General features: G+C 38.8%; 1 protein-coding gene and 1 long non-coding RNA gene across 2 annotated transcripts; both read left to right on the top strand.

Moving 5' to 3' along the window:
- On the top strand, nucleotides 1-21,248 carry COCH (cochlin). The gene is made up of 11 exons (XM_065686462.1): nucleotides 1-189; nucleotides 270-314; nucleotides 5,476-5,632; nucleotides 12,680-12,813; nucleotides 13,950-14,012; nucleotides 14,847-14,891; nucleotides 14,975-15,122; nucleotides 15,688-15,791; nucleotides 17,191-17,417; nucleotides 18,655-19,171; nucleotides 19,909-21,248. The coding sequence occupies exons 1-11, from the start codon at nucleotides 165-167 to the stop codon at nucleotides 20,082-20,084; spliced, it is 1,641 nt and encodes a 546-aa protein (XP_065542534.1). The 5' UTR covers nucleotides 1-164; the 3' UTR covers nucleotides 20,085-21,248.
- On the top strand, nucleotides 322-2,940 carry LOC136017817 (uncharacterized). Its single transcript, XR_010614096.1, has 3 exons — nucleotides 322-1,104; nucleotides 1,311-1,412; nucleotides 2,532-2,940. It is a non-coding gene; the product is annotated as an uncharacterized LOC136017817 (long non-coding RNA).
- Nucleotides 21,249-24,417: the final 3,169 nt, after the last annotated feature.

The raw sequence follows: 24,417 nt of genomic DNA, 5'->3' as shown, positions 1-24,417 counted from the left end.
ACGCGGCGGCTGCCGTCGGCTGCGCAGCTCCGTGAAAGAGCCAGGGCAGTGCGGAGAGGTTGGCATCCGAGGTGGGGTGGCCTAGCGGGCAGGCTTCGCCGTGCTGTGCCGTTCTCCTCGCCTCCGCTCTCCGTCGCCCCGGGGTCCGGGCGCGCCCCGCCACCATGCGGCTTGTCCCCCTTCTCCTCGGTGGGTACCGCGGGGGGCGGCTCGGGGCCGGCGGGGAAGGCGCGGAGCAGCGCCCCGACCAGCTCCCTGTCTGTTCTCAGGCACCTTCCTGCTCTTCAGCCCCGTTCGCGGGAGCGACGGCTCGGGTGAGTTGCCCGCTTTCTTTCCTCAGTCTCCCCAAGGGGTTTTCCCTCTCAGACCGTCTCTGCGCGTCCCTCCCCGCCGGGAGGTGATGGCCCGCGGGGGCACCAGGTAGCGGTACCGGCTCGGTGCTTGACAGCGTTCCCGGCTGCAGCTGCCCCTCGCCGGGATGCGCCGAGGGTCTCCGGCAGCGCCTCCGGTCCGGAGCCCTGTGGAGCGTGAGCGCTGCCTCCGGCCGCGCCCCGCCGCGTCGGGCTCCTCTGGAGGTGGCCCTCGGGAAAGGCACAGAGGGTGCCCGGGAACGCTCCCAAACGGGGGCAGAAGCCCCTCCTGACACAGGTTGAAGAGCGGTGGTGCCAAGTGTCCCCGTCTAGGAGAACGCTGATGGCAAGAGTGAGTGGTGGTGTGTTTGTGTGTGTTACAAAGGCTCTCCCGCAGTGCTTGACAATCTGAGGATCTCTGACATACATTACACTGTGGAATTGATTAAAAACTTTTTAAACCTGCTGCCCTGCCATTATTTTGACCTGGAAAGCAAAAGAACATACTTAAAATGCCAGACAGGGAAGGGGCTGTCTGTGGTACTGTGCCCTGTTGGATTGTATCCCTGCTGCTGAGAGCGGGCTCTCCTGGAGCCAGAGGCACCCCAGGGGAACCAGGAGCCACAGGAAGCAGCTGAAGAAATAATGCATCGCAAGCAGTTCGCCTGCCCCTTGCAGCAGAGCCTTGCACCAAGGGAGGGCAGGAGCCTCCAGAAGGATGCGCTTCCAGACCTGCAGGCCTGGCCTGCAGAAGGTGAGTGGCCTTAATCTTTTCCATTCAGGATTTTACAGTCATTAGGAAGTAGGATTTGCTGATCATTTTGTGTTCAGTCAAGCATTTGTAAAAGTCTTTTGTGCTAAACTGTTAATAGCTGCATGTCACAGGAGTGCTATGGCTAAGAAACTTTCTTCAGTAGAAAACCTACTCCAACCACAATTCCCTTCCTTATTATTTTACAGGTGCATTACAGATGAAGTGCCAACAGTCTGTCAGGAAACAAAGGAAAAGTTTTCTCTGGTGCTTCCTCCCAGGGTTAGAGAAGAAGCCATTGTAATCTGAAGGTATCTGGGACCAGCTAAAATAACATTAAGGCAATACTGACAAAACAGAATATTGGTACTAGGATGTGTTTGTAATATAAAATGTGAACAGTTACTGTGAAAAACTGTCTCTTACCATTGTTCCAAGCCTAATTCAGCAGCATTTGGTTATTGAACTAGAGCTTGCAGGAATTCTTATAAATTCTGTTGTTCAAAGTAATGAAAGATCACTAGTTCCCTCAGAAATCTACTGTGTCAGGCTTGTAACTGTGTGAGGAGATCTTGAGGGATTTTATACCTTTCTTTATGCTCCCCCTGAAAGGCATACAAATACTGCAGAGTTCAGCAGTTCTGGTTACTATTCAGGAAACTCTAGGGGTGGGTGACCATTGGCATGTGCTGGTAAGCAACTGTAAGTAGATCAGAAAAGGGCAAGTCTCAGATTGAAATGAATCAGAGCCTGACCAGATTTTTAAAATCCCATTGCTCTTGTCTAGATCAAGATATGTACTTAAGATTACATGAATTAGTATGCAATCTGCCATCATGTTTTCCAAAACACACACAGTTATAGTTCTATTAGGAGGTTTTTATGGTTTTTTTCTAGTATGGATAAGGCTGGTGTGAATATTCCTTGCATAAGATACAAAAAGCAAGCTTGTTTTAAGTCCTTTTTATCTTGAGGATTCAAATCTTCCTGTTTTGCAAAGAAATGATGCTAAATAGTAAAAGGAGTAAGAAACAAAATAGGGATGAACTTCTCTATTTTCTGCCTCATAAAGCTGTATTACTCTTAGGAATCCCTAATTTTTCTGTAATAATGTACATAAGGATTCTTTTTTCTTTTGCCTAAATAAATTCTGCTTTTTCAAACCAACGCGTGGAAACTTAAAGATTAGAGAATCTCTGATTTTTGGCTATTGACCTTTATTTTCCTAGGGTTTTTAAATTAGTAGCTCCTGTCAAAAATTAAATGAGAACTCTTATAGGCGGGTGTAAGAAACAGCTATTCAGAACAAATTGGAGTACATGGGATGAGTCCCCAGAAAGATGGAAACTGATGGACTGATTGGAAGTGTTGTTATCAGATGGATGTTTCAGGAGAGAAGTGAGACTTTATTTTTTTTTTTCTTTTTTTAGGTCAACAGTGACAGAAGACATTCATCTTTACACTTAAATACAGCTTAAATCAGGAAGAAATGCCTTTTTTTTTTTTTCTCTTGTACTTTGTTTTTATGGAGTACCCTGATGTAGTGTGTTTCTGTGGGGCTTAAAGAGTGTGTGTCTTGACAGAATGAGATGACGGTCATTTTATCACAGTTCCGAAGGCCTAAATTTACATCACTTAACATAGGTCTCTGGTCTTCACCTGAATGGGTAGGAGTTCAGGACTGAGTAATTTCCTGTAAATTAGAAGCTTATCTTTCCTTTTTCTAAAAATATATGGATTTAGAATATTGGATCACATACATATCCAGAGAAATGCCTCCACTAATACTCTTGCACTCTTAAATTACGGTGATTAAAACTCTTTCTTTTATCTCAGTAACTTTATATGTATCTTTGGCAGTTTCTGTTTGCAACAGACTACTTCTAGTTTTGTGTTGGATACCTGATGATACATGAACAGCAAAGAACAAAATCTACTGCATAGTTGATATAAGTCTTGATTTTGGTACGCAGTACTTCTCACTTTGATACTGCACCTATTATTCCTAATATTAATCTTGGTTATAGAAACATAGCTTTTTAGAAAACCAAAATGAAATTGTTGCTTTTTAAGTAACAGCTTTTAGTGTATGTGTTTTACCTCTGTGCTGATCCAACTGAGGTAGACTGCTGAAGCCCATAGCTACAGTATGTCAGCTCTTCAACAGCAGCTAGGTCCCTTCCCTCAGAAGCCCCTCTCTCCTGGTGTAGACAAGGATCATGACAGTCTGCAGGCATCCATACGTAAAAATCCTATGGGCTGGACTACAATGGACCTCTGTATTTTCATAGTGTCCAGGGAAAACGCAGCAAGGTTTTGTTTTATTGGGGTTTTTTTTTGGTTGGTTGGTGTGTCATTCCCCCCGCCCCACCCCCGCCATCTTCAATGCTATGTAAATATTAGCCTGACACATGACTAATTACTGAGTACCCAGTGCTGGGGGGAATACAGATCTCCAAGTGATAAACAGTTTGTAACTGGACATGTCTAATTATTGCCTTTGTATGCACAGCTTGCTAAGGGATTCAGCCAAGCTCAGTACCTTAGAAATGGTAGGTATAAAAACTGCCTGTGGCATCTTGCACGTTTAGAAGCTGGAAAAAATATTGCAGGATGCGTGGCACAAACAGTACTGTGAGAGCAGAGATTACCAGTGAGGATTATTGCAGTGATTCCTCCAAGAACACCCATACTCCTTGCTGCTGTTTTATTCTGATGATCTTGCTAGTTGTCATTTGGTGGTTATTGCTTGATTGGTGTCCACTAAATAACTAGCACAGTTGTAGTACTTGCATTAAAGTATTAGGGGATTCAAACATCAAAGTAGATTGACTTCCTTTAGCATAACGCCAATAATACGGCACTTTTAACAAGGAAAAGATTGAACTCCTATGTATAAGCATGGTGATTCTGATTCATTTTTCAGACTTCTGTTTTTAAGGCAAATGTGTAGGACTAAACATGGAAAGGAAGTGAGTGTGTAAGACTAAGTCTTGAAAGAGACTTTTTTTTTTTCTTGGATACTTGAGAATCAGACAAAGTCACTTTACAGGTTTTTGTTGGTTTTTTTTTTTTTTTAGGTAGACAGCTTTTAGTATCTTGAGAAGGGAAAATGAAGAAGTATTTACTGCTTTGTTTTGTGCGGTTTGTGGTTTTCTTGGTTTGGGTTTTTTTTTTTCTTTTTTTCTTTCCCCCCCCTTACTCTGGGATAGATAGACATATTTAAGGCATGTATTTATCCTGACAAATAGCAACAAAGATTTTTCAAGAAGACATGATTTGGTAGGTTAACATAATTTCAGTATAGCATTAATGAGGATTACATATACTGAAGACTAAAACTGCATAGATGTCTATGAACACATATATTTGATTTATGCAGCCAAAATGATCACACACACTTCTCTGTGCACCTCTGGCTGCAACTGCTCAGCTTTTCAGTTCCAAAATTGGTGAGATTAGCAGGAGGTATGATCTTGTCCATCTGCTGATGAGGAACAGCATATGCTCCAAATACTTTGAAGTACAAGCAGCTTATGTTGGGTCAGTAAAAACACTTGGTAAGAATGGAAAGAGTGGGCAGGGAAGCAGGTGAGGGTCAGATCCCTGAAACATACTCCTGTTGGGATGTAATGCTGTCGGCTATGTACAGATACATTGGCTGGCCTCTGCCAGCTTTCATCTTAATATTGTGGAAAAATAATGTTCTGAATGCATATAGAAAAGGTTCTTGCACCTTCTAGTGCCCAGCAAGGGCAAGATGTGCTCTTGGGAATCTCAGAATAAATATCCAGCTATGGGTTGAACTTCTGATGCTGAATCAATGTTGATCTAAGTCAAAACCCTGACCTGCTGTGCTGTCAGACCAGCTGAATGCTCTCCACCAGCCTTGGAGGTTTTTCCCTTGCCCTTCTGTCTCTGCAGTAAGCTTACAGATGTGAATTGTTCCTCCTGTAATATTCCTTGAATATTATTTTAATGCTGGTTTTGTGTTGTTTGCTTGTTTTGTTTACCCTTTCCACCTTTTTCTGACACTTCTTTTTCATAAATAATCTAAAAGTGTGTTCTTCCTTGTCATAACCATACATTTGTAATTTCCAAAGATGTCTTTACAGACATGGTGGAGAACAGAATGAGACGCTGTACCTAATTTCAAATTCAAGCACTGCTTAAGCTTAGAAACTGTAGAGAAATCTTAAAAAACAAAACAAAACAAAAACAACAAACAAAAAAAAACCAAACAAAAAAAATCAAAACACCCCACCCCCTCAAAAAAAAAAAAAACCAACAAAACAAAACAAACCCCCCCCCCCCCCCCAAACTTAAAACAAATCCTAAAGATTTTCAGGTCACAGGTTCTTCTTTTTTCTTTAGCTCCCACTGCAATCACTTGCTTTACAAGAGGACTCGACCTTAGAAAGGAGATAGAAGATGTTGTTTGCCCAGCAAACTGTCCTCTGTGGCAATTTTATGTCTTTGGGAATGGAGTTTATGCTTCTCTTTCCAGTATCTGTGGAGCTGCCATACACAGGTAAGTCAGACGACTGCTAATCAATGTGTTAAGCAAGTTCATTTACTCTTAAATTTACTCTTAAGTGTTTGACACCATCATAATAAAGATCTTTCTGGACTTCAGGAGTCCAATGAATAGCAATATCATTAGGAGAAAAGAGAACAAGGAAGAAGAGAATGGTTTGGCAGCTTGCAGGTGGCCTGGGTACCCAAGTTGTGTTTAAATATTCCTTAAAACCACTTTAACTTTCTCTGCAAGATTACTCATGTGTCACCCATAGACATGGGAAACTAGAGTGCAAATAGTAACTAACTGGAGAATAAAAGCAGATTTGCCTTCAGACTTTCATTTACATGACTTTTTCCTGAAATTGCTGAAATTGGTTTCAGCTCCTGTGCAAACAGACCTACCTGTGATTTGACTGAATTTGATTACTTTTAATCAGTGTTATGGTTTTTTATGTTAGTGTTTCTCTTCTGACAATTGCTTGCTGGGTGTTAGTCTAATTAATGATCTCTTAATGAGACCAGTATCTGGCTTTATTATCTTCTGTATCAACTGAAAACTTAGAATAAGATAAATATCCTGATAACCCATGTTAAACAGATGTTATCAGGATATTTTTCTTAGTCTAAGTTTTTAGTTATAATTACATGGGGGAAGGAAAACAGGCTGGCAGATATCTTTTTCAGGTTATCTGTGGGTTTTTTTTTTTTGTGGGGGGGATTTTTTTTTTGTTTTTTGAGGAAGGACAAAATTTTAATTACTTTTTTGCAAGAAAAATTCTCACAAATCAATTTTTAATGAGGAAATGTTGGGCAAAATCAGACAGTGAGATACCTATTTCAGATGTCTGTGGAAGCTGAACGAAATCCTGACTATCAGTCTACAGGGATTTTCAGACTTTGATTTTAATACTTTGAGAAAGATTTTGGTTATTAAAGAAGGATTTTTAGATTCATCTATTAATTGGCTGTACAACCTATTTGTTCACTTAGACTTTTCACAATATGCTTCCTACCACAAAGTAGATTCAAAACTTTGTAAGGTGTTACAACTCTTAAGGTATGACTGACAATCCAGGAACAGTAATTTGGATTAGACATGAAGAAAAGTCTCACAATAAGGACAGAGACTATTTAGAAACTTATTTAAAGTGTCAGTTTAAATCCTCTAACTTTTAACAAGACTTTCAAAATTCTGGCTATTGTTAATAGTATTTAAACTCCAAAATAAACCAAAATAATCTGTTTAAAAATTGGATTTAATGAGGAGTTTTGAGTAGAAACTTTGGGACTTCCTGAATGCTGTAAAGGAGGGTAAGAGCTGAGGTACTATAGGGGCAGTTAGAAAGGACTTGGGAGGGATTGTGTGGGTCTGTATTTGTTTTTAAAGCTTAAGAGCTGGTTTCAAAGATAGTTGCATGTCTCCGTGTGTGTTTTATTGCTAAAACAGGCTTCTTTTTGATCATTCTGTAAAAAGAATGAATGCCCTATTTAGTGTGCTCTAAGTGTCTTCATGTGTATTTAAAAAAAAATTTAAATCTCAGTTCTTCAATTTTCCTAGCTTAAGTATTTACAGAAAGCTTGTGAAAGAATGTCTGGATCAAATTAGAGGAATGGGTGTGTGTGTGCGTGTTTTTTGTTAAGGTTATCTAGGAAAACTGAGATTTCTTCCCACTGTCTTTTTTTCTAAGACAGTGTTTGTATTTACTGATGTAGCAATTTATTTTAACATTCCATTTCGTTACTGGTTGCCAAAGATGCCTTTACATAAAAAGGGGGGGTAAAAAGGCTCTTGCTTTCAAGACCTTTTTCCAAAGAGATTAAAGACTTGAGCGTTAGTCTTGAGCCTCCTGTGCCACTGGTGACTGTGACTGTTAGAGAGGTCCCAGCAAGGAAGCTGGAGGGGATCAGTTCTGTCACAGCTGGGGAACACTTTTACAAAAGGGGGAGGTACAAGAAATGGAAGATGCAGATTTCTGTTCTGGTTTTGCAGAGTCTTCCCTTAGGTAATAAAGCACAGACATTTATAAATCACTTTGCTCTTCACTGAAGTCTGTATCTTACAAACTATATGTGTATTACTGTTCTCCAGCCCAGAAGCATAGGAGTATAGAAAAAAAATCTGTATTTTTCCATAGTAAGTGTCTATACGAGTTATACTACTTGTGAAATATGCACCCTGTTTGTAAAACCTGCATCTAATAATCTGTCTCCACAGACATTGTGAGAACAATGAGAGCTCTAATAGCAATGAAGGGGTTGAAATACATTCCCCCTTCTAATCTGTGTCTTCCAGTAAGGATGTAAATTAACAGTGTTCAAGTGTTATGAATATGACAGTGTGTAAAGTGTTTTGAAAAAGCAAGAATATAGGTGAAAATTTTCTATTTAGGAAAACTGCTGTTCTGAGGACTACTTTTGAGTTGGGAGATGTTAGTCCTGTTGGCCTTTCATACTTGGAACTAAATTCACTAAATGAGAACATTTTGGTTTTGCTGCAAGTATTAGCAGCCATAAATGCTATCCATAGCAAAAAAGGGTTGATGAATAGAGGAGAGGCAATAGCTTTTTAGTTCTCAGCTAATTTCAGTGCAGACTGCAAAGTCCAACAAAAACATACAAAGTACTTGTTCCTTTTTGCGCTTTGTTGCAATGGCTAAACTCCATATTGCTGTCAAAGTAATTTGAAGAAGATATTGCTAATGGGTAATCACCATAATTTGCTGATACCATAATGTAATTAGATATGTGCTTTGAGAATTTTGTAGATTTCTTCCAAGTAAGTGAAACAATCACGTCATGTTTCAGACTAGGTATTCCCTACATCACCTTGCACAGTGAGTACAGCATAACTATACTTTAAACACGGTTGAATGACAAGCTTGTACCATTACAATGACTGTGGCTGTTACAGAAAGCATTGTCAGGCAACTGCTCACTATTTCCAGCAGCATCAGTCATGGGAGCAGTGGTTATCTTTGTTTTTTTTATTTTATTTTTATTTATTTTTATTTTATTTTTAACACTGGAAATGGCTGTGTGAGCATCGCTTAGCCCCCCGCTTTGCATACACTTCAGTTTGTGTGCCAGGTCCAAACTGAGGCCTGATTCCTTAATTTTATATAAACCACATAATGCTTATTCCCATGAGCAGTTCCATTACTGTAAGGCAATTATTAACACAGTGATTACTGTACAATGCATGTAAAGAACTTAGCAGAATTTAGCTATGAATAAATTTGTGTTCTACGGATGAATATGGTCTCTGCCTGTTTTAGTTTGTTGTATTTGGCTTTTTCTCTCCTTATTTTATGTATAATTACTCTCAGGAAACAGAATATTTATTTAATATTGTTCTTTTTCTGGGCAGAAGAATAAAAGATTTATTTGTTGGGAAAGAATGGAGAACCTCCTACCAGGCTGACACTATGTAGGCATGAAGAACTGAGTTTAAATCTGAGTGATTAATTGGATTAATAATTGGAAGGTCAAATGAAGGACTAGTTTCTCAGCTTTTGCAGTTCTTTGCTAGTGCCAATTCCACTAAATAGAGACCGAGCCAATGTGATAGTTGTTTGATGCTAAATAGGCATGTAAATGTTTTTAGAACCTCCCTAACTAACCACAGGATGGAACCATTAAACACTGGGGGCCCAGAATTCCAGTGTAATGAAAGCATATTCTGGTATTACCAAGCTGGCCACAAAACCACCTCAAGCGTGGATGTCCCTGAGCTGCCCTAGCATTTACTAGAAGAATATTTACAAAACGGCTGTCTGGCCAGAGGGATTTCTGAGCTGTGTATCTTCTGGGAGTATAGTGCCTGCTTCTGCTGCTGAGCCTTCTTTTCTGCCAAAAGCAATAGAGGTCCAGAGAAGGAAGAAAGAAAGAGCACAGCATAGGGAGGCAGAGGGTGCTGGCATGAAACCCTGAGCAGCTCTGTGTCAGTAACTGAAGGCAAACAGGCAGCAGCAGGAGATTGTAGTTTGGAGGAGGATGTGTCTTGGAGTAATGGAGAAAGATAGATAATGTGGAAGGATTTTGATGTAGCTGCTGATAGTAGGGAGGAAAGATGGGAATCCAGGTAATTCAGCAGTCTTGTCTGAAGGCTCTGAGAACAACTGTTTTCATCCAAGGACCCTATAGGAAATGCCAGCTGCTTTCTGTTAGCAATGGCAGGTCAAAATGATGCTCTTGGGTAGCAAGGCAGGCCTTCATCTGTCAGGCCTTTTATCTTTCTGCTCTCTCTCTCTTCTGCTGATAAAGTAGATAGCCTACCTCTAGACATATATGATGCATATAATTAGCATAAAAACATACCAATGAAAAATTTACCCAGAGGGAAAAGATTTTCACCGGATGAAATACCTTGTGTTTCCTCTTTCTTTTAACCAGGGGATGGTTTCTACTGCTGTGTTTAAGATTAGTGACTTCAGTTATATCTATAAGGGTCATCTCCCATGGCTGGAAGAGTCTCTTTGTGGTGTAGACATCGGTTTTGATGTTCAGGCTCCTTCAAAAACACATTCAAAGTTCAGCAAGGGCAGGCCAGCCCTGCATCTCTTTCTCTGAGAGAGCAGATAAACAGTTCTTGCACTTTATTTTGAGGAGGTACACGAGCTCTAAAGCTTCAGTCCCCTCTGCTCCCTTACCTCAATACATATTTTTAAGTCTGTTTTAGATTAAATTCCTGTAATTCATGAGATTTTTTTTCTGCGTATCTTCTGCCGACCTTGGCCAATACACTTTCTTCCATGAGCTATTGTGCAGTAAGGTACAGGATTGCTTCCTTGTGTATCTGCTTTTCTGTTTAATTTGTATGCGTTTTTGAGTGAAAATTACCATTTAGTTATATGTAATAATTTGTTATTAACAGTGAAGCTAGGCAAGAGAATGGACTGACAGCTTTGTATAAAGTTGCTGTGAAGCAGTGCTGGCAGCAGCATGAAACATAGTGAGTAAGGAAGTGAAAGCTGTTCCTGAAAAATCTGCAGAGTTCCAGTTTAATCAAAACAGCCACAGCAAGCAAGTCAGTCGCACAGGAGCAAAGAACTTGAAGCAGATTGTAATGATATAAGTCACTCAAGAAGTGCATAGGCACCTCTTCACTCTTTAAATACCACTTTGGATCTACACAGGATGAATCTCACTTTAAAATCAGTCATAAAGGATTGCAGAAGGGAATTTGTCAGTCTGATCCAGAATACAAAAGCAGACTGGCAATATGGTTTATCCCATTTTATCAGACACAAGCATGCACTGTGAGTAAACTTGCTGGAAGAAACATCACAAGTAAAACTGACCTGACTGTGAAAGATGGCTTAAACAGTTTACCTACAGGAAAAAAATGGCAAGGAAGAGGAATAACTTTCACAAAGCTATAGATCATGTTACATTCACATCTAGTATCATCCCCCGCCTGCATTAAAATAGTAGAGCCGTTGTATGGAAATGGTGTATCTTCTAAAGGCAGTTTAGAGATTTCTGACTTGTGATGAAAAGCAAAATCAAATGTTTGCTATACATGGATAAGGAGAAAATAAATCTACTTCAGTTTCAGTGGAAAGCTTCCAGATTCAGTGAAGACTATTTAGATAATTAGTTTTTGCATGGAATAATTAATCAAAATGAAGAGATGAATAGACAAATAGAATAATACAGGCAAAATTGGTTACACTGTATTGAAAATAAGCTAAAATTACTGCTTCCAGGAATAATTCTTATGTTGAACTGTCTTGAGTCTAATTCAGACAGTGTTCAAAGTTGTGAGTCCACAACAAAGGAAGTGGGAAGAGATATTAAGCTGTTCGTGTGAGCTAACTTGGGCATAGACTGGGTTTGCTGATGCAAACCCAAAGTAGCAAATATAAACTTAAACTAGAAACTGTTCCAATTACATATATTCTATTTCTGGCACACTTCTGTATGTATTAAGACTGAGACACTAGTGAAAGCTTGAATGTCAAAAAGAACCGGGTACTGGAGAAGAAAACTATGTTCTAATTGGATTGAAATACTGTAAATACATTAATGTGTTATTTTCCCCAAAGACGATCTTGACTTACTGAATTTTCCTGTCATTTAGAAATAACCAGTTAGGGGCTCTGGTCTGATTTTTCTCTCAGTTTTTCACAAAAGCTGTAGAGTGCTGTTTGTGTTTGCCAACTTCATAATCTGTTTTTAAACTCATCCAGGGTAACTTAACTAAAGCTCCTCTGTCTATATACTATACACAGTGTTCCTAGATGAGAAAATAACTGTATATTTTGAAACTACTATCATAATCTTTCAAATTTCAAGAATTGTGTGTGTGTATATATATATGTGTATATATATAAAAATAAAACCATGGCTCAATTCAGAAATGCAAATCACATTTGGAGGTATGCATCACAAAGGAGGAATGTATTTCAGCAGCAGTCCACAAGGAGATTTATGTGGAAGCTGCCTTTACCACATATACCCAGGGCTCATGTTACCCAAAATATATTGCAAGGCTTTCTGAACTCTGGTCTTGATTATTCTACTTTCACAATGCCTTAAAGCAGATTAGATTGGGACCTCTTTTCAAGCAGAAAGCCAAATGGATAAGAAAAATGAACACAAAGATGCACATTGCTGTGTTTAAATAGTCTTGAAATGGTTGTCTTCCACAGTACTTGCCCAAGTATTACAAATAATCAGCTTTTACTCCCTCTTAGAGAAGCTCAACATGTAATTTAGGTCTCTGAAAATAATAACTGATCTTTCAGTTACACATAAAGAGTTCTGAACAGTTCTGACGCCTGTCTGGCAGTGTTCAAGGCCAGGATGGATGGGGTTTAGGGCAACATGGTCTAGTGGATGGTGTCCCTGCCCATGGCAGGGGGATTACAACTATATGATCCTTAAGATCTCTTCCGACCCAAACCATTCTATGATTCTATTATTGTCACTTAAGAATTAATATGCTTGTGAAGTGTTGCTCTTCTGTGTCAGTCTGAATTCTGCCAGAACTTTAGAATTTGCATTTTCTTGTGATTAAAATGTCTGATTTATAACAACTGTTTTTGTATCTCAGAGGGGTGATCACCAGTGCAGGAGGAGCTGTAAGGGTACAGACTCTTCCAGGACAGGAAAACTACCCGGCTGTAAATGCCAATGGGATCCAGTCTCAGGTGCTCAGTAGATGGACTTCATCTTTCTCAGTGACTGGTAGGTGGATCCCACTATTTTGCAAACTTATTTGAAATATTAACAGAAATATAGGAAACTTCTTCAGTGCTCCTGTAAGCAATCACATTTGTTTATGCTCTCTGAAGTGTAGTAACAGAAATTTTCACTTTTAATTATTTTATCTACATTTTCCCACGATTTCCTTAAAATACTGTTCCAGCTAGACTAGCTAGTCTGTAGCAGAAGCCGGTACATAAAAATAGATTACAGGTATCTAGAATATAATGACATGATAGTAAGCAGTTGACAGTGCAGTTCCATGACAGTTTAAGTTTATGAAAGTCAGTGCTTCCATCCTGCTATTGCAGTCCTGTCCTCCTACCACTTCCAGCTATAGTTCTATCCTTTCTCTTCCCCTGCACAGCTTTGTGCAGGAAGTAGCACTTGTCAGGCACTTCAAAGAGCTTGTTAAGCATTCCCTGTAAATAGAACGTTGACCCTCTCAAGACAAGGGATAATGCCAACTTAGATGTGGTGTGGTCATGAAGTTACAATGTGCTTTTCAGTTTTTCTCTGTGTAGCTGAGATACTGTGCCCATTTGCAAACCAGTTACAAATTGTATAAAGAAGCCTACTGATTACACATGTTTTCATGATTTCAAAAAAAAAAAAAAGCTTTCCTGTATATTTTTTCTAAGTTTGGGAAATGTATCTCTCTAATGTGTTCTTATTATTTACACAGGTAAAATTCAGCCTGCTATCTGAAGATACTAGTAAACTTTGTATTGCATATCAGTAGTTAAGAACTCGGAATTACAGGTGCTTTTGGTGAGGGTGTAAGTGAAATCCACTTCTCCAGATCAAGTCCTGAGTTAATCTGCTAGAAATAATGGCTACTACAGCTCAAAACTTCTCATCAGCTAAATATGCTGTAATAACTTATAAGTTGCTGTTGTTTCAAATGCAAAAGCTTAGGGAAGTTTATTACCTGTAGAACAAGCAGTACAATACTGAATTACACCAAAAATTTGTCTAGGCCTGTGTCCTACTCCTAGAGTAGCTAATAGCAGATGAAGAAGAAAGATTACTGAAAATAAATGGTGTTCTTCAAGCACCTGTAATTTCATTTAAATGCATTAAAATACAGCGAATTTATTCTTCCAATATTTGAACAGGTATCAAGAACACAGCGCTTGAATCAGTTGGACGATCCGTATCAACAGCACGTCCTTCTACAGGTATGAGGCCTCTTCAACAAAGAAACCTCTCATGATAAGATGTGTTACACTGCATGAATCCTTGGCTAAAATGACATCTTTCATATGATTCATTTAACTTTAAAGAAGAAAATATACAATATCTGTTCTTGCAGTATATCTTTCATCAGCAAAAAGAGAAATCATTTGTAAATGAGGAGATAGATTCTGATTTCAGTTAAAAAAAACCCAAAGTTGTATTAATTTGGAAAAGTAATACAGATAGCATAAAGGAAGGAAAGAGTTCATGAGCTCATGGGTTATTCATTCTTACTAAGTGACAGAGAAGACAGACATCATGCATTCTTTCTTACAGATCTGCTTAACAGCTGAGTGCTGTCAGAACTTGTGTAGTAAAAATTCAGGTGTTATGTGAATTTCTCCACAGAAAATACTGCATTAAAAGGATAGATCAGTTTTTATGAAAGTTAGTGGTGTATAAATACTGGACTTGAGATGTTGTTTGTGAATAGACTGTCTGCTTTATAGTTTAAGTCATGGTTTGCTTCCAAAGCATTAAAACTGCTCGCTGTACACCAGGATTGCTGAGAAACGGTAGCACTTGGGATAGTGAACTACAGCAATCTACACAGCTTTCTACATTTTAGTAATCAGCTAAGCAGGTGTAGAAAGGAAGGATAAATTGTTTCATTTGAAAAAGAGTGTATGCTCTAAGGAGTAAAGCAGTTGTAGTGCAAGTTTAAACTGATTGACAATTCCTACTGAAGATAGATTGCAATGTAAATCTTGGGGTCTAAGCATTTGGTTATTCATCTTCTTGTTCTTACATGATCCATGCTGTTTCCTTCACTGAAGGTAAAAAACCCAAGAAGACACTTGATAAAAAGGCTGGAAACAAAGGTAAGAACCTACTGATTTAACTTTTGCAAAGCAAAATCCTAATGTTTATTTGCTGTTAAGTCTAATTTTTTGGATGTTCACAGACTGTAAAGCTGATATTGCATTTCTCATTGATGGAAGTTACAACATTGGCCAACGTAGATTTAATTTGCAGAAAAACTTTGTTGGAAAAGTAGCTGTGATGTTAGGAATTGGAACAGAAGGGCCTCACGTTGGAGTTGTACAGGCCAGGTAAGAACAGATCTATACAAAAGATAACTGAGTGATTAATAAGACAATATCACTCCCTATTCTGCAGAACAGTATTCGGTCAATAGTGGCTGATGGATAGCAAAAGAAAGCAAACTTTTTTTGAACTGTAGCACAAGGTTTCTCTATTGCATTTTTCATCATTAAAATCTATTTCTCTCCTCTGCCTTTAGACAACTGTAGAGTAGATGGCTGATTCTGATTTAATGACCTAGACTTGCTTTTATAGTCACTAGAAAGATGTTAAGCATTTAGCATCTGGCATGTTCAAGTTTTTTTCCTGTATATGTTCTCAACCTAATGTTTTCAGCTGTTTGAACCTAAGAATCATCCTGTTCTTTGTTCACCCACCCAGGTAAATAATTCATCTTGCTAAGGATTGTGAGAATTAAGTGAGGAGCATACTTCTATTTTAGTAATTAAAAATATAGAGAAGAGCATATATTACCAAGATCAGAATGACTCAAAGTGTACTTTAGCTTGCTAATGACATAGCAGTATGAAAAGTGAACTACACACTTAATTATTCTGTTTTATTTTTCCACAGTGAACATCCAAAAATTGAATTCTATCTGAAAAACTTCACTGCAGCAAAAGAAGTTTTGTTTGCCATAAAGGAATTGGGGTTCAGAGGAGGCAATTCTAATACAGGTGATTACATACTTCCATGCAAATAGAAATGACTTCTTTACATATTTTTTTATATATTTATATATGTGTGTGTATATACTGAAGTTCCCATAATTCATTTTAGGTAAGGAAGTGTTTTAAATGCCATACTCGAATTCAATGGTTTTCCACTAGAATATTGCCACATCTTACACTTCCTTTCTGGAAGTTAGGGTTGCTTATTACTAAATTTTATTAGAGTAGATATACAAATATCACTTCATGGTGTTTAAATCGACTTCGACTAATAACAGGGTGGTAACTTGAGACAGTTTCATTTCTAAAAGACTTGGCATTTCTTTCTTGTTGAGTGGGTAATTAAAGAGTTAGTTAGAATAAATTTGGAATAAATGGTTGTGAAGAGATGTTTGCCAAAAGAGGACAACTGAGCATTCCAAATATGTTGCATTGAACAAGCTAAATTTAGGTAGCTCCTCAACTTTCTTCCTTCCTATCTATTTTGCAGGCACTAATATCTGCTTCCTAGTACAAATCTAGACCTGTGGGCGAAAAAATGTCAGTGACTTCTTCCTTAGCTTTATCTGGTCATTTCTTGTGGGTGGTTTGGTTTTGGTGTTGTTTTACTGGGGTGCATCAAAAGCAGCATGATCAGCAGGTCAAAGGAGGTGATCCTGCCCCTCTGATCTACTTTTGTGAGATCTCGCCTGGAGTACTGTGTACAGTTCTAGTGTCCTCAACATAAAAAGGACATGGAGCTGTTGGAGCAGGTCCAGAGGAGGGCCATGAGGATGATCGGGGGCTGGAGCACCTCCCGTGTGAAGACAGGCTGAGAAAGTTGGGGCTGTTCAGCCTGGAGAAGAGAAGGCTGCGTGGGGACCTCATAGCAGTCTTCCAGTACCTGAAGGGGGCCTATAGGGATGCTGGGGAGGGACTCTTCATCAGGAACTGTAGGGACAGGATAAGGGGTAACGGGTTAAAACTTAAACAGGGGAAGTTCAGGTTGGATAGAAGGAAGAAGCTCTTTAATGTGAGGATGGTGAGGCACTGGAACAGGTTGCCCAAAAAAGTGGTAAATGTTCCATCCCTGACAGTGTTCAAGGCCGGGTTGGACAGAGCCTTGGGTGGGATGGTTTAGTGTGAGGTGTCCCTGCCCATGACAGGGGTTAGAACTGGATGATCTTAAGGTCCTTCTAACCCTAACTGTTTTATGATTCTATGATTTTGAGTTGTTTTGGTTTTTTAACTTGCAGATTGCTGAAGTGTCATCATCAAATCTCCTGGAGCACTATTTCACTTTTACAGTGGGTTAGACCTGCAATCATAACAGAAATCCCTCACAGATTCATATAGGAAACTAGTACCAAAATGTACCATTATGGTATGCATTATTTCTTTATATTGTTTTCCTGTTCAAAACTAGGGAAAGCTTTGAAGCACACAGCTCAGAAATTCTTCTCTTTGGAAAATGGAGCACGCAAAGGAATTCCCAAGATCATTGTAGTGTTTCTAGATGGTTGGCCATCAGATGATCTAGAAGAAGCTGGCATAGTGGCCAGAGAATTTGGAGTCAACGTGTTCATTGTATCTGTCGCAAAGCCCACAACAGAGGAGCTGGGAATGGTGCAAGACATTGGTTTTGTTGACAAAGTAAGAGAGAATGCCATTATTTGTTTTTTCTCTCATGGGTATAATTCTGGAGAATTTACTTCACACTAAAATTCTAATTAACTAATTAACATCTGTAAGAACTTCTTTATATAAAGATATTTTGTGTGTATGCGTGTGTATGTAAAATATCTCAAACCAACCAATGTAATTATGCCTGCTCATAAGTGATTTAAAAGAATAGTGTTAGGGAGGTTAGAGAAACACTGGGTTTTTTTCCTGCTAAGGGTCTGCAGAAAGGTACTAGTGTTCCCCAGTTCAGTCTTGGCCAAGTTGTAGCTCCTGGAGTTTGTAATTACATGAAGATTCTCAGTGTAGGAGATTCTCCTATCTCAGGTAGGTATTGTTAAATGTGTCAAAGCAATGATATGCAGATGTATCTCCTGTCCTGAAATAGCAGCCAGGGAGGCATATCTTTCTATGGATAATTGTTTACTTACTTTCATTACAGTGAGGACAGGAAATAACGAAAAACAAGCGAATGAGCACATTCACATGCAAGATATTAGTCTTGGATGAAGAGTTTTGGATCTTACTCTGTGTAACTTAGCCCAGGAATTCAAACACAGATCACATACTCCCATGTGAGCTTTCTAATCTCTAGGTCTTTACTTCTCTCCAGTGAGAGAACCTCTCATTTTCCACAGGGAGCTTTTAGATGTCTAGTTTCAGTGGAAATTTCATAGCTCAGGGAATGAACAGAATGAAGCACTACAGCTCTGCTGCTTCTAAGCACAAACCAGCTTGTTGCTGATCACAGTGTATTGCAAGCAGGTCCAACCCTTACATACTTATAGACACAGAAAGACATGATCTTACATGGCTGAGGCCTACCCTCCCCTTCTGCATTTTGATCTTAGCTTGATTTAAATCAGCTCTCCAAGGTGATAACTAAATTTAACCCCTTTCCCAAATACCTTAGACTTTATATGCCTCTTATGGAGGATGGGGGAGAAAGAAATTGTACTTTGAGTGACTTAGAGCTATATTTCTACACAACTATATGTCTGTGTTTATGACATATTACAGATTTCAGACTTCAACTGTGGATGTTTGTCCTCAATTTCCTTAAAAACAAACGAGCAAAGCCCTATCCCAAATTCCCACCATGAGGCTCCATTTCTAACCTGCCTTTGAAAGAAAATCATGTAGGTGTCTGATTATCATCCATTCAGCTGCTGTGTCAGTATTCACCTGCTGACTTCTTGTTTTCAAACAGGCTGTCTGTCGAAACAATGGCTTCTTCTCTTACCAAATGCCCACCTGGTTTGGCACTACCAAATATGTAAAACCTCTTGTCCAAAAGTTGTGTTCACATGAGCAGATGTTCTGTAGCAAGACATGCTACAACTCCGTCAACATTGCTTTCTTGATTGATGGTTCCAGCAGTGTTGGAGACAACAACTTCCGCCTTGTGCTTGAATTCATCAGCAACATTGCAAAGGCTTTTGAGATCTCTGACATAGGTTCCAAGATTGCAGCTGTGCAGTTCACGTATGATCAGCGTACTGAGTTCAGCTTCACAGACTACAATACGAAAGAAGATGTCCTCTCTGCTATTCGCAACATTCGCTACATGAGTGGTGGCACTGCTACTGGTGATGCCATTACTTTCACAACCAGAAATGTGTTTGGGCCAGTGAAAGATGGTGCTAACAAAAACTTCCTCTTTGTTTTGACTGATGGTCAGTCTTACGATGATGTTAGAGGACCTGCTGCTGCTGCACAAAAAGCAGGTAAATGATGTATACTTAAAAGTGGTGGAAGTTGATTCGTTCTATTTCTGCTGTGTTGTAAAGACTTTAATTTACTCACTGGGGCTGTATTTGCAAACTTTTAAGTATCATACCTGTTTTAAATTCAGCAAAATACAAGCCCTAAGGAACTGTTTTCTCTTACGATGAAAAAAAGCTCCCACTTCCGTGGAGCCAGGTGTGAGTAGCCAGGTATGAAAAACATGCACCCAGATTAATTTCTGTAAGCAGAAGAGAAATTAGTAGATAGAAGAGCCAGGTAGTGAAGCTCCAGTCAGTGCTATGACCCAATGCAGCATGATGCCTGCTCTCCATCGTTATCTGGAAAAGAAATAAGCAGTTTTGGCCAAAAAGCTTATTGACTGGTGATGCTTGAAAGCACTGAGCTTACACAAACAATCCAAATTTATTTTCAAAATCATTTTAGAGTGTTACCTGTGTTTCAAGACTGACATAGTAACTGCCACATTCGTGTATGTCACTACAGAAACAACTAAGACACTAGTGCTTGAGACACCCTGTATTTCCTTCAGAATTTTTACTGAGAGAAATCTTCTAAGTCCTGATATTTCTAATAATCTTTGACAGACTCAGATATTATCTGATTGCAGGTATTGAAACATGTTTTTCCAATCCACATTAATTCATGGATGTAGAAATAGCTGTTCTTGTATACGTAGGCAGAATGTTCTTAAATAATTTTGGTTTCCTTATTGTAGGAATAACTGTGTTCTCTGTCGGTGTTGCCTGGGCGCCTCTGGATGATCTGAAAGACATGGCTTCTGAACCAAGAGAATCTCATACTTTCTTCACTAGGGAGTTCACAGGATTGGAGCAGTTGGTTCCTGATATTATTAGAGGCATCTGTAAAGATTTTTTGGACTCTAAACAATGAAGCAAAAATCTGCTGTTGATAGCTTGAAACCAAAAATCATGAAACTGAAATAGTCCCTCTCAAGTACAGATGTTTTATTCTTATATATACTATCATAATGCAAGGGAAGAAGAAAGGCTACTTTTGTTTGTGTGTTTGAGTCAGTCAAGAATTTATGTGAGGTTGTTAGAAGTTGTACTTGATACTGAAATGCAGAATTTGTCCAACAGTTATTATTTTCAATACATATGTAGTATCCCCAAATTCAAAGCTATGCGTATCATGCACTTAAGGCTATCTGAAATAAGCAGAGAAACAATACAGCTCTGACGTGCTTGCTGTCACTTGCTAGATGTCTTCTTATGAGTTAAAAATAATATAGTTTTAAATACATGGTACTATGCTCTATAAGCGTTCTGTAGCTTCTGTATCTTTTCAAGGAGTTCTGCTGACAGGGTGAAGTACTTCAGTTGCTTCAGTTGCACAACATCCATTATTGCCAGGCCGTTTAGGAAAAGACATGACAGGAGAAGATATGACAGATTGTAGCTAAACAGTCTATTTTTCACTAGTTGACGTTTTGCTATTGTGAACGATGCTGCCATCTGCTTGGCAAAGTTGACATCTAAAGACCCACAGATTTCTGTGGATTGATCTTGTTTGGTTCTTTTGGCATAGATTTGGAAAGGTATTTAAGGCACAGTAGTTTTTTGTGAGAATCTGGGTCCTAGCATATTAGCTGATACTACTCCTGCCTACACCACTGAAATCAACAGTGATATTCCTAATATATCTGATAACCAGATTTTTTTTTTTCCCTGTCTACTGTCTTGATTTTATGAAGTTGTTACTGATTAAACAGAGATAGGAGTCTTGGGCAAAGAGATTAAACTAGACCACACACTGGGAACTGAAAGTATTCAAGTCCAAAGCCATCTCAAACCTTGAAACCTAACTGATTTGTATCAGATGACAGGGTATGTAAAGAAAAAAATAAGCAGACATGTAAGAAGGATTCAGTAGCTCACAGATAAAAGCTTTCTAATGCTAATAAAAACATCTTTAAAGATGTGTGGGGTTCTCTGTAGATGAAAGAATAGTTTTCTTGAAAAAAGGCTTAAATTTGATTACATACCTAGTAATGTGTTGATATATTTATACCTACTGGTGTATGGTTAAAATGATGCAATATTCATCATGTTATTCCAGATTCCTGGTGTGAATAACATACTCCAAGTATTCTTCAGAAAAGAAAGGGGTTTGTACAAATAGAATACATAGTGGAAAATAGAACAGCACTTTCCCTATCAGTCTAAGATTTCCTTTATTTCCTTCCCCTCTGCTATTGATTGTAAAATTCATAGTAGCTATGGAGTGTCACAGAAGGGATTGTACTCATCAGGATTTTGTTGTGCATTTTTTAATAACTTATAACTGGCTATATATTACACTAAACGTGAATGGCAGCGATGCCTTGTATTTTTCTATTAGTTGTTATCCTTAATTTTGTTATGTGTTTATAGATCTGATTATTTTGCTGTTGCTGTATAAATTCATATGCAGAATCACTTTTGCACTTGTGCAGAGGTTTAATTCATTTAGTTTATAAACTTTTTATAGAAATATATATGGCAAGAAAAATTGGGACTGTTGCTATCTGTTTTAATATCCTGTAATATGAAAGCTATTATGATGAACCTCATGGAGTATAGCTTGAGTAGGTTGCATCTGATGCTTCCTAGCAGCCTGCATTATCTTAAATCCCACTTTGCAAAAGAAAAAATCCTAAATCATCCTCAAACAGCAAGGATACTATTTATACAAATATTTTGAGTGAGTCAATATCAAGGTTTTAGTCACTTCATACTAGCGATGATGCTAGTTGACTCTTCTGAATATAAATCACATGCCAGCTAGCAGAATCACATTTTTGCTCCCACTTTGTTTTTACTACTGCGAAGAAGGAGGCAGTTTATACTTATGTCATTCATCCATCAAGACAACAATGGGTCTGGGTCTTTGAAACCTGTAGAGCTAAATGTCCAAATATTTCCATTTCATGGGAACGGTGATGCTGCATTACTTGTACCCTTCATACAGCCCGATTACACTGAGGTAGGAAGCGTATATTATTTAAATTTGAAAAGTTTGTGTCAGCAAGCATTTGTGAGCACAGTTTTTGATCTGAAAAAAATAGCAGTGGGATACAGATGAAAGGATTGAGACCTGATGAGACACAGAGGCAGGGAGGGGGGAAAGGACTGGGCCTGTGTTGTAAGTAGAAGGTAAGTTTGGAGGAAGAAGTGTGGTAGAGGGTATCAGCCATGATCAGAAGGTGGGTAAATCCACAGCACAAGGTTTCAGTTTTATGATTCCTTCACTCAAAAAACTGTAGAAGATTCCAAGCTTAGCATTTAGGTGCTTACTGTAACTCCCAGAGCTGTTTCTGAATTTTACATGAAATAGTAGTTAACGTAGTCCAAAACTCATCCTTCCCAGTGGAGCTCCCAGAGCAACCTAAATTCACAAAATTCTAATAATTTGCTGTCTCAAATAAATTGGAGTTACTTTTTTAAAGTGGTTTCTCACATAAATGATTTATTACTTCTATTTGCATTTCATATTAGTGTTGTCATGTAGGCCTTCTCATCTACAATACACGCATTTTCATCTCCCTGTCCTGAAGTGATAATAACCTCTTGTACCCCATATTTTTAATGGGGCAACTCTCACTATCTAGCCCCACCACTTCTGCCAGGACTTTACTTCCTGGGTCAGCTTCAGAAAGCATCAAAACCACAAAAATCATAGCAAATGTCTTTGTTGCACACAAGTGCTACAGCAGTCCTAAGCATGCTGGCAAAGAAGACCAACTTGTATCTTAAACAAGCTGCCTGGAAACTTGAAGCTTAGAGCCCCAACCTAATAAAATCAGTCAAAAAAAATTTCACTGACTGGGTTTGGTTTGAAATTGAGACGGTAAACACATGGTTTTCTTAGGGAGCTGAAGCAGAACATGTTTGAATAACTTGTGATCAGCTGTCATGCAAATAGAGCCATCAAATATATGGAAACTTCCACTGAACAGTTTAAGTATGAGCAAATTTCCAGTTATATATGTCTATCAACTGGAGCTCATATTCTTTGTCCTCTTTGGCTTCAACAGGAATTTTGCCTCTGGCTTCTGCTGAAGGAAGAACAGGTCCTGAAAATTTGCTGTCTATGATTAAATCCAAGGTCTTAATCTCTGCTTTGAAGCAACTGCCTACTTTAAATTTAATCACAACAGGATCAAAATTTCCTTTCCTTTCAAACAATCAAGTTTGGTTAGTGAAGTATCCTTGATAATAAGCCATTTTCATTACCTGAATGGCATTCATTGTTTCATTACTGTAAAATTAATTTATGTTCATCTGTGTCTACATACAAATGAATACTGTGTCCTTCTGTTTACTTTCCACAACCAGAGCAGTTGTCTAAACACCAGCAGGGGCAGGTGAACTCCAGCCATTCCATGGTAATGAAGGGAAAGAGCACTGCTTTGGCCAGGCAGTTTACCGCAACCAAATGGAGCGGGTAGCATTGTTTCCTGGCGGCTGAGAAGCCCAGCCTCATGCTGAGGGCACTCTCCTGGAGGCCAGGTGCTGGTCAGTTTGAATATACCCTTAGCCTCAGGGTATAACTGAACCTACAGCTGAACTTCCTACTAGACCAGCTCCTAAGACACTGCCATGAGAATCCTGCATCACTGTTTTTGCTAGCAAATGCTAACTAAACTTTCCCAACCTTTGCTGAGGTCAGATACGGCCTTTACTACTTAACAGTAACCAGAGAATGGTAGAATGTAAGCAAAGGGATAAGAACTATTTTTCTGCCCTGGTACATGCGATCAGATTACCAATATGATAAACAATTCTCTGCCAATGAACACAAGTTAAGAGACAACAAGAAGAAAAAAGACTGAGAAAAAGACTGGCAAGATATGGGAAAATAATTTGAATTAGCTGGGAAAACAAAAATTACTTACTAACTTAACACTACTTTAAAATGTTTAAGTTTCAAATCAAGCAAACTATAACACTGAAATAGTCTTTTAAAATGTCAAAACCAAATTCATAATTACATCATTTCTGGAATTCTCTCACACTTACCCATGGGATGTTAATAATATAGTACTTGTTTAGAAAAGGAAGATAAGGAGACAAGAACTTTCTCTCGCCTAAATATTCTGAAGGAGGTGTGGTACACAGCTTTGTGCTGTTGAACTAATTATGGTGAGGACCAGGAGCTAGTTTAGAAACAGAACAGAACTGCCTGGCACAGCATGCTGAAAGCAAGTAACATCAACAATGCC

Source organism: Lathamus discolor, chromosome 6 (assembly GCF_037157495.1).
Source record: "Lathamus discolor isolate bLatDis1 chromosome 6, bLatDis1.hap1, whole genome shotgun sequence".
NCBI classification, from domain to species: Eukaryota; Metazoa; Chordata; class Aves; order Psittaciformes; family Psittacidae; genus Lathamus; species Lathamus discolor.
Note: the sequence above shows the minus strand (reverse complement) of the source record. Positions and strands in the feature narration are given on the sequence as shown.